The sequence below is a fragment of the Ascaphus truei genome, chromosome 2, assembly GCF_040206685.1.
Source record: "Ascaphus truei isolate aAscTru1 chromosome 2, aAscTru1.hap1, whole genome shotgun sequence".
Classification (NCBI taxonomy): Eukaryota; Metazoa; Chordata; class Amphibia; order Anura; family Ascaphidae; genus Ascaphus; species Ascaphus truei.
Window position 1 is genome coordinate 413856215 of NC_134484.1, and position 16638 is coordinate 413872852.

Here is a 16638-nt window from a genome sequence, read left to right on the forward strand (position 1 = left end):
AAAGCAATACACACTCCCTCTGGTATCTACTGCAGCTGTGCAGCCTTTCACTGCAACCTATACTTGCATTCACTCATTTCATTAGGAGCAGTACCTTCACACCCCCGCCGGGGATTGGCCCGCTGGCCTTTAAGTACTGTCTTCCCATAATGCTCCCTGCCGAGCATAGTCCTAACTGGATGTCACTACCTGTTCTGCCACAAGCTCTCGCTTGTTCTCCTATGCTGATACCAGGTTCCGCCCTGCGTCCTTCAGCTTCCTTCAAGCCGCTTGTTCTCCTATGCTGATACCAGGTTCCGCCCTGCGTCCTTCAGTTCCCTTCAAGCCGCTTGTTCTCCTATGCTGATACGGAGGTTCCGTCCTGCGTCCTTCAGCTTCCTGTTCTCCTGTGCTGAAGCAGAGGTTTCATCCCTGCGTCCTTCAGCCTCCAGGATTCCTGCACTGAAGCGGATGTTTCGTCCCTGCGTTCTTCAGTCTCCTGGATCCCTGCACTGAAGCGGATGTTTCGTCCCTGCTTCCTTCAGCCTCCTGGATTCCTGCACTGAAGCGGATGTTTCGTCCCTGCTTTTTTCAGTCTCCTGGATTCCTGCTCTGAAGCGGAGGTTTCCCTGTGTATCTCCAGCTTCCTGGTTCCTGGGGCCTACTCTTTCCCTAATCTAGAGAGGCCGTGTCCTGGTTCCTGCGCTGAAACAGAGGATTCCCCAGTCCGCTCAGGACTCTTGCGCTGTGCACTGGTTTACCCGTGCAGCTAGGCGGTGTGCTACGCTGGTCTGCTTACCATCTCCTGTGACCAGCACCATGGGCCATGGTCGTCGCATGCGCAGAGGCCAACCCCGCGCTCCTAAGCTGAAGCGGGGCTCCCCTGACTACATGTTGCCGAACTATTGCTTGAACAATGTTTATCCTGATGTCTCCTGTCCTGACCCTGGCTTGTACAACGACGACGCTGTCTTCTCCTATACTGATCCTGCGATATATGACAACGAACTGCGCAATCCGGATCAGCCTGCGCGGTCTCAGGTCGGTGTTTTTACAACCCCACCTCAGCCTCGCGGTCCGACCCTGGTTTGTGGCGAACAGAACCCTGACAGTATGCTCGGCCACACAAACTCGGACCGCCCTGTGGTGAGGGTTGGTAAGTTTCTGTCTGAAAGCCTGTCCCAGCCTGTAAACCAGTCCCAGTGTGAATACCAGTTTCTATGTGAGATAATACCCCTGATTGAAGATCTGATTGTGTTTGTAGGTTTAACCCCTTTGCAAAACAAATGCCGTAATGATCTCATGATGAAGGTTTACCGCCTCCGGGACTTAAAACAATCGCTGGCCGCTTGTATTTGCTTTCCTGGTTACCCTTTAACTTGGGAAAATGTGTACCCTTTAGAATTGGACGACGCCCAAAAGGAACTCTCTTCCCTGGCCTTGTCTTTAGACATTTATATAGCACTAGAGGACCCTCTCCTCATGTTGGCTGATGCCCAAAAAACACTCCATATCCTTTCCATGACATTGGACATTTGCATAAAGGAACAGGATCCTCCCCTCGCCAGCTTCGCTGCCGCTTGGCTGTATCCCTGGTCTACCACGGATCCTTGCCCTGATTCTATGGCCGGGTTCCCTGACATCAATGATATGTTTACGTTAACCCCTGCCGATCAGTCCTGTGAGGTCCCCCTGGAGAATACATATGTTTCACTAGCCAACACTAAGGTTCTTGTATCAGAGAATAAGTTCATTAGTTCTCCTATTTTTAGCTCAGAAGTCCTTTCTCTAGGTCTTGAGGGTTTTCCAGCTTTAACCCCTGCCGAGCAGTCCTGTGAGGTTCCCCTGGAGAATACATATGTTTCACTAGCCAACACTAAGGTTCTACTATCAGAGAATAAGTCCCTTAGTTCCCCTATTTCTAACTCCGAATCTGTCACTCCAGGTCTTGAGGATTTTCCAGCTTTAACCTCTGCTAGGCAGTCCTGTGCGCTTTCCCCGTCAGAGAAAGAATCCCTAAATTCTGTTCCCAGGGTCATTTCTGTATTAACCCCTGTGGGGCAGCTCTCTGAGTTTCCTTTGGTAAATCCCTGTTCTCTGTCAGCCATGGTCACGCCCCTAGCTCCAGAGGAGAGATTCCTGGTCTCTCCTAATACAGAGAGAAGATTACCTATGTTTTACTCTCAGGCATTGTCTGCATTAACCCCTATAAATTCTTGCTGCCTCCAAGTTAATGCCTTCGTTTTAGCCTCAGAGAATGAGTCCACAAGTCAGACAGCAGAGGTTGCATTGAGGGATTCCCATAACCGTACGGAGTCCTTAGATATTCTTTGCTATAAATCCCCTGCTTCAGCTCAAGTTTCCGCAGTTTCGTCTCCGGAGACTTCGGCTGAAGTTCCGGTTCCCGATAAATGTATTCAGGAGTCAGGTTTTTCCCTAAGCTTGGTCGCAGAGTTCCTTCTCCCGGGTGTTTCGCTGAACCAGCCTGTCGCCCACATAGCGGTGATCCCTGCTTCAGCGCATAGTTCCCACATTATGGAGTCTGCAGTAATTTCTGGTTTCCCAGACATTCCTTACCAAATACCTACTTCGAGACCAGTACAGTTATGATTAACCCCCGTGTACTGTCTGAGTTCTCCTCCTCTTTAAGCTTAGGGTTAAAAGCATACAGTAGTCTGTATGTCCCTCCTGGGGTTCATATTATGTTCCCAGGAATGTTTGCTGACGCACGGTTTTCTCCCAAAAGTGACGCTTTTTCATATAGATTAGTAAAAAGCTTGCACACTGTTTCCCTTTTCGCTGAATTGTGTCTTACTAGTTTTGAGACTCTGAGAGGTAATGATTCTCCTTCTGATTCTGAAGCTCTTCCTACAAGGAGTATCCTGACTGGGGGTCCCCCTGATTTCTCTGTCCAGGCTAATTCTCCAGGGATCAGCATATCTGTGGTCACTCCCTTAGTACTGTCTGAGGTCACCATGCATATATTACAAGTCCTGGGGTTTAAATCTGAGCTATTTAGCTGTCCTGCCTTTGCTGAAACCCAGTCCCTCAGTACTGTGTCTAAATATGCCCCAGCAAACATGGGGTTACTCTGGGAAGAAATTAAAACTCCTGTCTTAAAGGGTATTTTTTCTCACATGTCCAGCAAATCTAGAACCTCAGTAATTGTTTCTAAGTCACTTATCAATACATCTGATTTTTTCTCTAATCAAACCCAGACACCCTCACTATCGGTTAGGAGTCCTGTGATCAGAGATTTTGCACTAGAAAACACACCAATTCATGTTTTTGTCAGGTTAGGTACTCCTGTGGTTAGGGCCATTGCAGTTTCGGAAAAGACTCCTTGTACTCCTAAGGTGCCTGTCATTAAGAGTTTTCATAGTTCATACTTGCTGCTTGTTGATTCTCAGGGCCCTGACACTGAGGTACAGACTTCAGCTTCTGATGTTAGCTTCCCTCCCACCACTACCCTGGCTCTGCCTTTTTCTCAAGCTACTGATTTGAAGATCCCAAGGACTATTCCTGATTCACTGACAATATTATCTCCCAATGAAGATTTCCCAGTATTGGAGAGCTCTACTGTTGTTTGCTTCTCTGCTCCTGCTAAACCATGGTTTTGTCCCTCGGAATTTTCGGTTGCCCCTGTTATTTCCTCTCAGTTGGAAATACTCTGTACATATCCCAAGATTTCGGTCCCTATGCCTGGTTTACTGCTTGCCTTGTCACCTTCCATACCAATACCGGGAGATGCTTCCAACCAGCCTATACCCTTACTAACCATTACCTGGGAGCCTTCTAGAGGAAAAATTCCTCGCAAATTCCAACATGCAGTGGTCAGCCAAGACTTTTTCTGTTACAAAGTTCCTCCTGGTGTATTCGATCAACTATCAGGGCCGCTGATCCTAGATTCAGGTTCCTTTATTAAAGACTGGGCTTTCAGTGGGGGTTCTTCTACCGTTTCTGCTCTGGAACTCTCTGGTTCTTCACAGCCCTGGATTTCCAAGACATTTTGCGAGGCGAGCCATGTACCAAGGATGTTTCTTCCATCAATCTCATATCCTAGAACTGTACTCACCAAAGAACTGCTCGTTTACGGATGCCCTTTCTACCTAAAGAATTTTAGGAACATCTCAATGTCCCCAAGGCCCATGGATGGTCCTGTCTGGCCACAGTTCTCACCGGGGGGTGGGGTACACTAAGGACTAATCATGAGTCTCTGGAGTACGACTCTAACCCCAATCCTAGACGGTTCAGCAACAATTCCCGGTCCTCCAACTCTATGAGTGCTCATGTTCGCCCGGAGGTCTCGCGTGAAGGGGGGGGTACTGTAAGGAATCCACTCCACGGTTTACTGGTTGCCTTACCTTGCAGACCGGTGCAGTTCTGGAACAGCTCTCCTGAGGTTTGCTGCAGCCTGGATTCACTCACCAAAGCAATACACACTCCCTCTGGTATCTACTGCAGCTGTGCAGCCTTTCACTGCAACCTATACTTGCATTCACTCATTAGGAGCAGTACCTTCACACCCCCGCCGGGGATTGGCCCGCTGGCCTTTAAGTACTGTCTTCCCATAATGCTCCCTGCCGAGCATAGTCCTAACTGGATGTCACTACCTGTTCTGCAACAAGCTCTCGCTTGTTCTCCTATGCTGATACCAGGTTCCGCCCTGCGTCCTTCAGCTTCCTTCAAGCCGCTTGTTCTCCTATGCTGATACCAGGTTCCGCCCTGCGTCCTTCAGTTCCCTTCAAGCCGCTTGTTCTCCTATGCTGATACGGAGGTTCCGTCCTGCGTCCTTCCGCTTCCTGTTCTCCTGTGCTGAAGCAGAGGTTTCATCCCTGCGTCCTTAAGCCTCCAGGATTCCTGCACTGAAGCGGTTGTTTCGTCCCTGCGTTCTTCAGTCTCCTGGATCCCTGCACTGAAGCGGATGTTTCGTCCCTGCTTCCTTCAGCCTCCTGGATTCCTGCACTGAAGCGGATGTTTCGTCCCTGCTTTCTTCAGTCTCCTGGATTCCTGCTCTGAAGCGGAGGTTTCCCTGTGTATCTCCAGCTTCCTGGTTCCTGGGGCCTACTCTTTCCCTAATCTAGAGAGGCCGTGTCCTGGTTCCTGCGCTGAAACAGAGGATTCCCCAGTCCGCTCAGGACTCTTGCGCTGTGCACTGGTTTACCCGTGCAGCTAGGCGGTGTGCTACGCTGGTCTGCTTACCATCTCCTGTGACCAGCACCATGGGCCATGGTCGTCGCACGCGCAGAGGCCAACCCCGCGCTCCTAAGCTGAAGCGGGGCTCCCCTGACTACATGTTGCCGAACTATTGCTTGAACAATGTTTATCCTGATGTCTCCTGTCCTGACCCTGGCTTGTACAACGACGACGCTGTCTTCTCCTATACTGATCCTGCGATATATGACAACGAACTGCGCTATCCGGATCAGCCTGCGCGGTCTCAGGTCGGTGCTTTTACAACCCCACCTCAGCCTCGCGGTCCGACCCTGGTTTGTGGCGAGCAGAACCCTGACAGGTGTTGAGTTTAGCTAGTTCCATGCCTTTGTTTTGTGGGGTTGGGGATGTGAGATGCAACTGAATTGGTCTGTCTTAATAATAATAATAATAATAATAATAATAATAATAATAATATCTTAGAGTACTGTTTGCAAAATGTAGTGATTTTATAAATGTTAAAATTGATTAAATATGAAAAAAATGCATCACATAATGTGTTCCATTAACCAATAAGTGGAATAAAAGCAAGAAACATCTCGGTGTGAAATTTTATTACAGGTCATGACATGTAATTGAATCGATCACATACTGTACAGTGCATAGTGTATTGTCCAAAATAATACCGTGAAAAAGTTTTAAAAGCGTGAAGCTGGTAATACTGACTGTATAAAAGTAAAAAAAAGCAACGTTTTTAAAAAGCGATATTAGAGTTCCATCGAACTTCATCCTTATCTTTTGATGCTCGATTTCAAAGTTTATTTTCTAGAAAAAAAAAATAATGCTATAAGTTCCAGTAGTGTGCATGCGTCAAGTCACGCTCTAGTGCACATGTGTACAAGCATTGATATGGCAGGCACACACTATTGTAGTGTCATTGGGAATTAAAGTTAATACTGTATAGTATGTTATATTTACCTTAATTATAAACTTTGCCAACCGGATAGAGATGAGCCAATGTCAGATGTGAATTGTGCGTACAAGCTGGGGTCACTCATGTAGTCTGCATTAAAGTTGACCGGTGCCTGCTGAAGCTGGTAATCAGGCGGTGCCAGGTAACAAGGATTGCAGTTAATCAGGTTTTCAGTGACGGTCGACCCTTTATTGCATTAGTATTTGTAAGCCAGTGTTGGTACATTGCAGGGTCGGGAAGTACAAATCTTAAATGGATTAAACCCGACCTTTCTCCTTTTTGAAGTCACCATGAGCAAACATACCGGCAAAAGCTGGGGGCACTGACCAATAACCTCTGGTACTTCCCAGAGGAGGGGCTGTGCTAAAAAAGCAATCATTCATAGTTAAAGTTTGCCTTATCGAATGCTTCCACCCACGAAGGTTCGTGATAATTTGAAGAAATCATAGTTGTCAATGATATAGCCATATATCTCTGCTAAAGTTGCCTTCTTATCTGTTCTAGCATTAATTGCAGAAAAAATGAAATATGCATAACTGCAGACCAGTTTCGTATAAGGACTTGACATGATGTTCAGTGTATGTCCATTCAGCAATTGTGCAGGCATAGCAATGAAGAATAATGTTCACAACATTCTCTTTTGATATCAAATTTAGGCGTTTAATATTTAAAATAACGTCTTCAGCGACCAAGGTCAATTTAGAATGGATCATTGTAGTGGATACTCTTTTTATCTGTTTTTTAAACACCTGCACATTGACTACACATAGCCACTGGATAGTCTATGCAAAGGGATTCACTTTTGCCATCTGGCAGACATGCGCAGAACTGCACCCAAACAAATCAGAATCCAGGTAATCAAGGAAATCAACAACGGTAAACAGAGGTGTGATCGGCAGCCTTCACGGAAGATTAACGAGTGAATGCCGTGTGGAATACAGCAGACTTTATGAAAACAGCTCAGAGAAATGATCGGATACCAGCCGCTGCATTTGTTCTTCAGGAACTCACACTCTGGACATGTTAGTAGGCATGAAAGGAAAAGAAGATTCAGGGCTGGTATCACTTGTACAGAGTTCCAATCTTTTCAGGGCTCCAGACTCTTATCTGGCTGCAATCCTGTGGTTATCCAATGGTTTCTCTCCTGTAGCTCCCTCACGGGCTTCCCCGGCATCTGACGTCACCACAAGTCTCGGCTCTTGTCACTTCCGGTTTTCGCTGGGGGAACAGCTTCAGGCCCACCACGATCCATCCTCTGGTCTCTGTCCTCTCTCCTCTCACTCAAATCAATATCTCAATGTGTTTCAAAGCTGAGCGCTGTTTCCTCAGGAGAATATATTCCTGAGGAATCAGCCTCAGCTGTGAAACGCGTTAACAATACACACTATATATTTTTTCTTTATTTTGGGTGACCCTGCTCCTTCTGGAATTTTGTGGAGTGGTGATTGAAAAGGAGGACTGTTGGAAACAAGAGGTTTTTGAGCAATACTCACCCAAATATCTATATAAATACCTTTATTAGTTCACTTGTCCATGAATCCCTTGATTTATTAATTTAACACTTTATTAATTATTTATTGTATGTTGTGTGAAAACATCGCCCAATGTCACTTTTTGGCTTTAGAAAAATAGTGATAATTCATTTTGCACAGGCACATTTTAAAAGATATTAAAAAAAATACATTCTGCTAAGAGCAGATTGCTGCAGTTGGTATCATAGTAACTACTTTTACGTATGCTTAACTATATTCGGATTTATGGAATATTATTATGATTACATCAAATGATCTATTTTAAATACAAATTGCATATGATATACTGATGATTGTTTGGTTTATTGAGCTCCAAAGCATACCTTGGACATAATTAAATATTTCACTATGAGAAGGTTATCAAGTGGATATTTATAGGATACAAGTAAATGCCGAGGTTATATACTAGGTGAACCACTATCATACCTTATGAAAGGCTATGTGGAATATACCGTTCTCTCATAATAAATAGAGGTTTATATATTTTACAGCAAGTTAACATAAGAGCCGGTAGCACCTTGTGTTACATTTTTAATATGGATATTTTACTCATTTATCACTTTATCACTTCATATTATCACATAAGCATGAGCATTTAAAAAAAAATTGATTAGCCTGGAGTGCACCATGGTAATATACTTTCTGTAGAGGGTTTTCTGTCCTAATATGAATTAATCCTCTCATTTGTAAATACAGTATCTATCAATCAAACTAACACTTACATTATTGCTTGTATGGTTTTAGTTTATTGTAGCTATATTTTGAATATAAAATGCTTACTTAGAAAAATTAATATTCAGGTATTTTTACGGTTGAACATTTGAATGTATTTTATTCTTTTAATCCTCAGCTGAAGTTCAGAGTGAAATTGAACGTATCTTTGAACTAGCAAGGACGTTGCAGCTGGTAGTACTTGACGCCGATACCATTAACCATCCAACACAACTTTGCAAAACCTCCCTCGCTCCTATCATAGTGTATGTAAAGATTTCCTCACCAAAGGTAAATAAATTGTTTTTGAATTAACAATTAACATTCCAATAACCATATTATTTGCCCTAAATATATTGAAATGTGTATACAGTTGCAGGTGTAATGTTGTTAATGTAATAAAGAATACAGATTTCGAACTGTTGCATGTCTAGAAAGATCTGTCATTCTCTCTAAGGGGCTAATTCTGTAAGCTCTGAAGCAGCGCTTGACCAGAAAACACATTGACTAGGTGCGATCCCTAACAATCCCTAACACTCAAGTGATTAAGTAATTCTGACTGAAACACAAAAAAGTAAAGGAGCCTTTTCCTATTTTTTTTAAACCCTTCATTTTGTTTCTACAGGGTGGAGAATGGGGTGGGGGCTCCTCTGAGCCAAATGTCACTATTGTTAGCTCTGGGGACCTCCCTTTTCCGAGGTACTTATCAGTGAAGTTATTGGGTTTAAGTCAAAATCAATGCCAAATCCCAGGCTAATAAGAAGCTGCAACATCAGCAGTTGGGGCTGGCGACTGGTTGGCCATATAAATCACCTTTAAAAACCAGGAAGTAATTGCCTGTAAGTTCACCACTAAGTATCTTGGAACCAGGGGGTTCTATCCTGATCTAATAATAGTGTGGCTCAGCTCCTAAAACTGTACAGCAACTGTCATTTATTTTATGCTCTTCCCCAGGAGTGGCCAACTCCAGTCTCCAAGGGCCACCAACAGGTCAGGTTTTAAGGATATTCCTGTTTCAGCACAGGTGGCTCAATCAGTGGCTCAGTCAACAACTGATTGAGCCACCTGTGCTGAAGCAGCGATATCCTTAAAACCTGACCTGTTGGTGGCCCTTGTGGACTGGAGTTGGTCACCCCTGTTCTACCTCCTTCGTCTCACTTGTCTCTATTTATACAGGTCTTTTTTCTTCCCACCTTTGTCACCCTCACTTTTATTGCTAATTTCCACTTATATCCTACCTCATTATTTTCTTGTATCTTTTACCATCTCTCACTTTATTTTTCCCTTTATCTTTCTCTTAAGATACTTTTTTTTTCTCCTGCAGGGGGTTAGATACTTTTCATGTAACTATTCAAAAACCATGGTCCAATTTGTTCCTGGCAACATGAACTTAAAGTCCCTGCTTTAAAGAGGCAATCCATGCAATATCCCATATGTGTTTTTTTTTTTTATCAGTCCTGTAGTATTAGATAATACTTACTACATTATTATTATTTGTATTGCACTCGTAATGCCATTTTTAATTAGTTTTAATACATTGAGCATCCTTTGATTTATATAGCAGGTTTTAGCACACCTCCCCCGCACTGCAAGATCTTTGTAACACTTTCCTGTTTGTAATAATTTGTTGCCAATATTCCCAGCAGTTTGAGTTGAAACTGAACCAATAGATAATGTTACCTTAGTATACAGGTACAAGAATACATTGTAGCTGCTGAGTTATACTGACTGGAGGATTGATTTGAAACTGAGGCAGCCCTTTAGTGAACCCTGGAAAGCAAGACCTTTGTTGATCCATCACAGGAGAATGAATCAATCGGCAGCTTAGGTAATTAGTTTTCAATAAAGGTAATCAAAGGCTGCATATATTAAAACAAAAAAAAAAGAAGTACTTTTTTTTAGTGCCCCTTGGATTGCCTCCTTAATTGTATCATCCTTTACAGCTTCCACCTCTCTGGTCTCTGCTCCATGAAAATGAATTGTGGAGCCAACTAGTTGCAGACAATAGCAGGACCTGAATCTGGAACCTACACGCATTCTTTCTTTAGCAAATATCAGAGAGGTGGAAGATGAATTTAGCAGAATATTATTTCTACTCTGATCAGCAGAAAGAGGAAATTGCCTAAAATGTGGTCAGTTTGCTTAGCGGCCAAGAGACTGCTTGATTTAATGGGAGTATTTATTTCTGTGGTTCATGGAGTGGTTTGGTACAGTATATTATGTTTGTAACCACCAGAAGGCGTTAGCCATTTGCCATTTTCATTCATTGAAAACCTATTGTTGAGGAGCAGAACAAGAGCATGTTTTACAAACAATAATGACATATTTATACCCACGCGCAATCAATATAGTAGTTTTTTTTTTTTAACCAAAAGTTCACTAAATCTGTTTTATAGTAGTTCGAATAGTTAAGTTTCAGAGCAACTTCAGACTTTGTCTTCTACGTCTATTCGAAAACCATTCTGGCAGGAAGGGAAGTTATGACGTGAAGAATGGAAATGTGACAATTGTAAATTAGGTTTGGCTAAAAAAAAGTATGTATGCCAATTTAAAAACTTTTAGGCTTATATTTACTAAGTGGTGCTAATCGATAAGACCCGTTTTCAAAGAGCCTTCAAAAAAAATAAAGTAACGCTACTGTGTCAGAATGTTTTAAACATTGGGGAGAAACAGCCATTTCCCCCAGATTTTAGAAATATTTGTACACTATTTATGCTTAGAAAGGCAGAAAATCCTTCATAAAACAAATCAACCATGTGTTTCAACCACACAAATTCAATTCTTGGTTTCTATTCTTGCTTTGCAAATACTGTTTTATGTTTGTTTGCAGGTTTTACAGAGGCTAATAAAGTCAAGAGGGAAATCTCAGGCTAAACATCTTAATGTCCAAATGGTAGCAGCTGACAAACTAGCTCAGTGCCCTCCAGTAAGTATTTACAGTGAATACAGTACATGTGTTAAATGTGAAGATTGCTTTACGTGTGTTTTTAACACCCCATATTCCCAAAGGAGCGAGCAGCACACTGCAGTCATATTTTGCTGGATTTATACGTTAGTGAGAAGGTGAAACTGTGAGAAGGTGAAACTGTGTCATTAGAATGAAGATCTGCAGGTGCTATAACATATAATCTTGTTATTGTCAAATAAACATCAAGCTTTTGAAAAATGCATCCAGGTTAGTTTTCTATTGCCTGTTGTACATTTAACGAACGTCATTTGTGAATGCCTAAAAAATACCATATTTCTTGCAAACAAGAAACAAAATTCACTATTAATATTCCAGAGTGGCCCATCTAATTTCAGAAAATATCCTTTGTAAGGGATGCCTCATTGTTTATGTATTTATTTATCAGATGTTTTACCAGGAATTAATACATTGAGCGTTACCTCTCGTTTTCAAGTATGTCCTGGGCATAGATTTAAGACATATAATACATGGTTACAAATAGTTACATAAATGAACAGGGTATATACTATATACAAGACATTGCATGCACAGTAAGAGGTAATATATGTTGTACGCGTATGTAACAGTTACAGAACAGATTAAAATGTGAGACAGCCTTAGTTGTGAAAGAACTTAAACTGGTGGTGGATGTGAGAATCTCCGGTAGGTTGTTCCAGTTTTGGGGTGCACGGTAAGAGAAGGAGGAGCGGTCGGATACTTTGCTGAACCTTGGGACCATGAACAGTCTTTTGGAGTCAGATCTCAGGTGATAAGTGCTGCATGTGGTAGGGGTGAGGAGCTTGTTCAGATAGATGGGTAGCTTATCCAGAAAGTATTTGAAGGCAAGACAGGAAAGGTGAACTTTGTGCCTCGAGTGATGACCAATCTAGTTCTTTGAGCATTTCGCAGTGATGTGTGTTGTAGTTGCATTGGAGAACAAAACGGCATTTTGAATTGTAGAGAGTGTCAAGTTGGCTAAGGTGTGTTTGGGGTGCTTAGCCATATACTATGTCTCCATAGTCGATAATTGGCATTAGCATCTGCTGTGCGATACGCTTTCTGACCAGCAGACTTGGGTAGGATTTGTTCCTGTAAAGTACACCTAGTTTGGCATAGGTCTTGGATGTCAGGGTATCAATGTGCATCCCGAATGTTAAGTGGGAGTCAAACCATATGCCCAAGTATTTAAAACTAGTGACAGGAGTTAGGGTGGTGTTGGCGTTGGTTCTGATCTGGAGCTCAGTCACTGGAAGCTTTAAAAATTTAGTCTAGGTTTAGTCCTGCTACACAAGAAAATCATTGTCTAATGCAACTTCAAGGCCTACTTCCATTTTGTCTTTTGAAAATAATAATTAAACAAAAAAGAATTGTATTGAAAGATATATTATTTAGGAAAAGACAAAGTGTTGGTTTACATATACATATACACATTACATGGTTTACATATACACATTATATGATTCCCAAAGACAATATTTGGGTTGTCATATAATGTGTAACTGCAAAGTTTGAACAGCATCCTATATTTTTACATTATAATGCTAGCTTCCAAAATGACTACATTTCCAAATGGCCCAACACTAAGGAAATGTCAGGTTGTTCTGCATAAAATGGTGTATATTTATCACAAAACAGCATTGTTTAAAAATGTTATTGCAAAATTGTGAACATGTATACTTTTGACAATCACCCTTGGCACTGAATGAGCACCTACCAAACATTTGGTTATTACTCTTTCAGGTAAAAATGATGATGTCTAAAAGTCACTAGTCACTGGCTATAATGATGTGAATGAGAAAGCACTGCTTATTTACATATCCTTTGATTGTGTTTCTATAACTACATTATTGTTCTTCATAGGAAATGTTTGATGTTATCCTTGATGAAAACCAGCTTGAAGATGCATGTGAGCATTTGGCTGACTACTTGGAAGCTTACTGGAAGGCAACACATCCTCCCAGTAGCAATCCCCCTAATGCACTTCTATCTCGCACACTTGCAACAGCAACTCTTCCCATCGCACCCTCTTCAGCCTCTAATGTACAGGTATTATTTTTAATATTTGTTACATCCATACAATTTATGCTGAGACATTTTGGTTTTAAACTTGGCAAAACAGAAAGAATTTGCAAGTTAAAATTAAGCACTCATACTCAGGTGTAACTTAAAAAAAAATCTATCCTGGTAGGATTTTGTTAGCTTGTTTTAGACGTTTCTAGTCCCTTTAATAAGTAGAGAGCTATGTTTTATGTTTTGCTTTGTCCCTATTCAGAGTTCCCAAGGAGACCAGAAAAATGAGCATACAGCACCTGAACGAACTGGCTCAGTTGAAGAAGATACATGTGCTGAACCCACAAAAAAGTCCCACCATCGATCTTCCACCTCTGCACAGCATCACAACCATCGAAGTGGAGTAAGCAGAGGTCTATCCAGGCAGGACACATTTGACTCTGAAACACAAGACAATAGAGACTCCACTTACTTAGAGCCAAAGGAGGATTATCCACCTGAGCATGATGACCCTCAAGATTCCCACAGGGATCATAATCATAGGGACGAGTCGCATGTAGGTGGTGACCATAGACACAAGGAAACTCGATATCGGTCAAATGAACAAAACCGAGAACAGGACCACAATGAATGCAACAAACAGCGCAGTCGTCATAAATCAAGGGACCGATGTGAAAAGGATGGAGAGGTTTCCAAGAAACGTCATGAAACAGCAGAATGGAACAGGGATGTTTACATCCGCCAGTAACTTTTGCTTCTTTGACACCTTTCAGTTGTGATTTCTTTTTAATTCTTGTAAAACACCCCTTTCCAAATTGTTGGGTTCTATGTTGCAAAACATATAGCACCCGTCTGTAATCTGCTTTTGGATTTCTGTTGCTTCCAAAGCAATAGCAAGAAATAGACTACACATATTCTTTTTTGTTAGTATTTTAATTTTAAGTTGGCATGGTACAACTGCAAATCTGTTACCAGACAGGGCCTTTTTCGCTGTTTCTCTGGCTAATATTTGAATGATGTTTGTTGCCATCAAGGTGTTGCTGCTGCTGCTATAAAGCAAGTGATACTATTTCATAATCTCAATTCATTCAGCAGGCCAGTTTCAGAGCATAAATGTGGTGATTTAGCTAGTTTGCTTCCAGTTGTATTCCACATTTTCTCCTACCTTTATGAACGCAAATGCGATATCAAACTTTTGAAAAGACTTACAAAACTGAACATATTTATTTCTATTTTCTATACCGCAATCACATCGTTTGAATGTTGATTTCAAGTAAACCCAGTTAATATGATCTTTCCTTAAAAAAACATGTTTGACCACAGTTGTACATATTGACATCATTTCATAGATGAACATTTTGAATCACCGGTGACTGGAATTAGACTGGCAACGTTACATTGACGAGACTTTTAAATGAATTATGAATTATCATGATAACTTAATATATGAATAAATGCATTAGCAACGTTGCTCCTGGAAGGGTCTGATGACCACTCTAGGAGCAATAAGGTTACGTATATGCACCAATAGATAGCTAATAATTTTTAGTACAAGCTAATATGTGTAATTTATTTACTTGCAGAACCACTGTTGAAATAAAAGGGGGCTAATTGATAAGCTCAAGGTAGTCGTGCAGATGGCAAAATAGCGACCATTTTAAGAGAACGTTGACAATATTTTCCAATAGTTTCATCACTTTCGTGCAGCAAGTCATTTTGATTGGTCGCAAATGTTTATAATAATTAGAAGTAGAACAAAAAATTACAGGAAGAGCATGAGTATAGGGTTTCATGTCTACCTAGACAAAAAGAAACACTCCAAAGTCCATTAAAGTTGACTTGATAAAACAAACATCACCCCACACAAATTGTGAGATTAAAAGGTTGAAAGAGGGGACCTCTCATTTAAACTTTAGGAAAGGGATAGCTCTCGCCAAACTACCCTGAACCTGAGAAACAACCTCAATGTCAGCTCCACTTCCCCTCCCGCTGCGACACCCACACATGCTGCCATAAATAGATAAAGGTATAAGCCACCGGAGCATTAAAGATATCGCTCTATAACCTTCCAATATTTTGGGAAATGCTGTTAAAGAGACCACCCTCTCCTGTGATGTAACTGCTACGTTATGCAGCACCACAGCATTACTTTTACAGTAGGTCAGTAGCTCCTATACCATGCTGCACACACGGGGTTAACGGAGATCAGTAGATTACATTTACCATCACACCAGCGTATTATTATCATTGGCCAGCAGAATTTTAATAAATACCCCACTACTCGAGGTTCAAATTCCATTTCTGGTTTTCAGCACCCACTTTGGTAAGAGGTTTTTTCAAAGAAAAAAATATATTGAAATATAAGCTGTTGAATACTGTATATGCATATTTGTGGAAAGTATCTTTATTTTCCAGATCAGATTTGTAAGCATTTGTATATAATTCATAACGGCCTTTGTAGATAATGGGTTGTAGGTTACGTAAACCTGTTGGACTGTTAAATGGATTTATTTATTTATTATGCTATACAAATGGTGGCTGTAACTTACATGTTGTTCTTAACATGTAGAAATCTACTACAACAAGAAGAACTATGTTCTAATACCTTTTGGTGTTTTTATTTATTTCTTACTGAAATGTTATTGTTATGTCACTCAGACATATACTTACAATACTTGGCTTCATTGGCTATGAATGGGTTTTAAATACACTTATTGCTTATGGCAGTTTATTTATGTTTTCCATCAAGCAATGAATAAGGGGTAGGGAGGGAAGCTCTTGCGTCAGCCTAATACATAAAGTAAAGGTGCATGAAGGGATAAATATTGAAGCGTAAACATAGAGAACAAGATCCCTACTTGCATGCACTCATTAAAAAAGTGGATCAAGAAAGTGAATATATTATAAAACGTAAATTGGTAAAACATAAATGACCACTCGAACATGGACATGAACCAGTGGCGTGGCTAACATTCGCGGGCCCCCGGGCAAACAAAATATTTCAGGACCCCATTAATATTAATACTGACTGCAATTTTTTCTCCGTCCCCCATCCTCTATCTCATCATCCCTCCTCATCTCCCCCATACCTCCTCGTCATCATCTCTCTCCCTCCCCATCATCATCTTCTGTACCCCTCATCATCTCTCCCTCTCCCCATCCTCTCTCCTCCCATACCCATCCTCTCTCTCCTCCCTTACCCATCCTCTCTCCTCCCTCCCCCCATCCTCTCTCTCGCTCCCCCCATCCTCTCTCTCCTCCCTCCCCCATCCTCTCTCTCCTCCCTCCCCCATCCTCTCTCCTCCCTCCCCCCATCCTCTCTCTCCTCCCCC

The 16638-nt window shown here is 41.7% G+C and overlaps 1 protein-coding gene across 8 annotated transcripts in view; it reads left to right on the forward strand.

Moving 5' to 3' along the window:
- The window catches only part of CACNB2 (calcium voltage-gated channel auxiliary subunit beta 2), a 358339-nt gene extending 342419 nt beyond the window's left edge, over positions 1–15920 (forward strand). For 7 of the 8 annotated variants that reach the window (XM_075587519.1, XM_075587521.1, XM_075587516.1 and 4 more), the window contains 4 exons: positions 8489–8640; positions 11180–11275; positions 13157–13342; positions 13569–15918. In XM_075587519.1, coding sequence (XP_075443634.1) covers positions 8489–8640; positions 11180–11275; positions 13157–13342; positions 13569–14054 — 920 coding nt within the window. In that variant the 3' untranslated portion in view covers positions 14055–15918. Of the gene's footprint in view, positions 1–8488; positions 8641–11179; positions 11276–13156; positions 13343–13568 lie in introns of all 8 variants that reach the window. The other variant, XM_075587515.1, reaches the window with a different exon arrangement.
- The last annotated feature ends 718 nt before the right edge of the window (positions 15921–16638 follow it).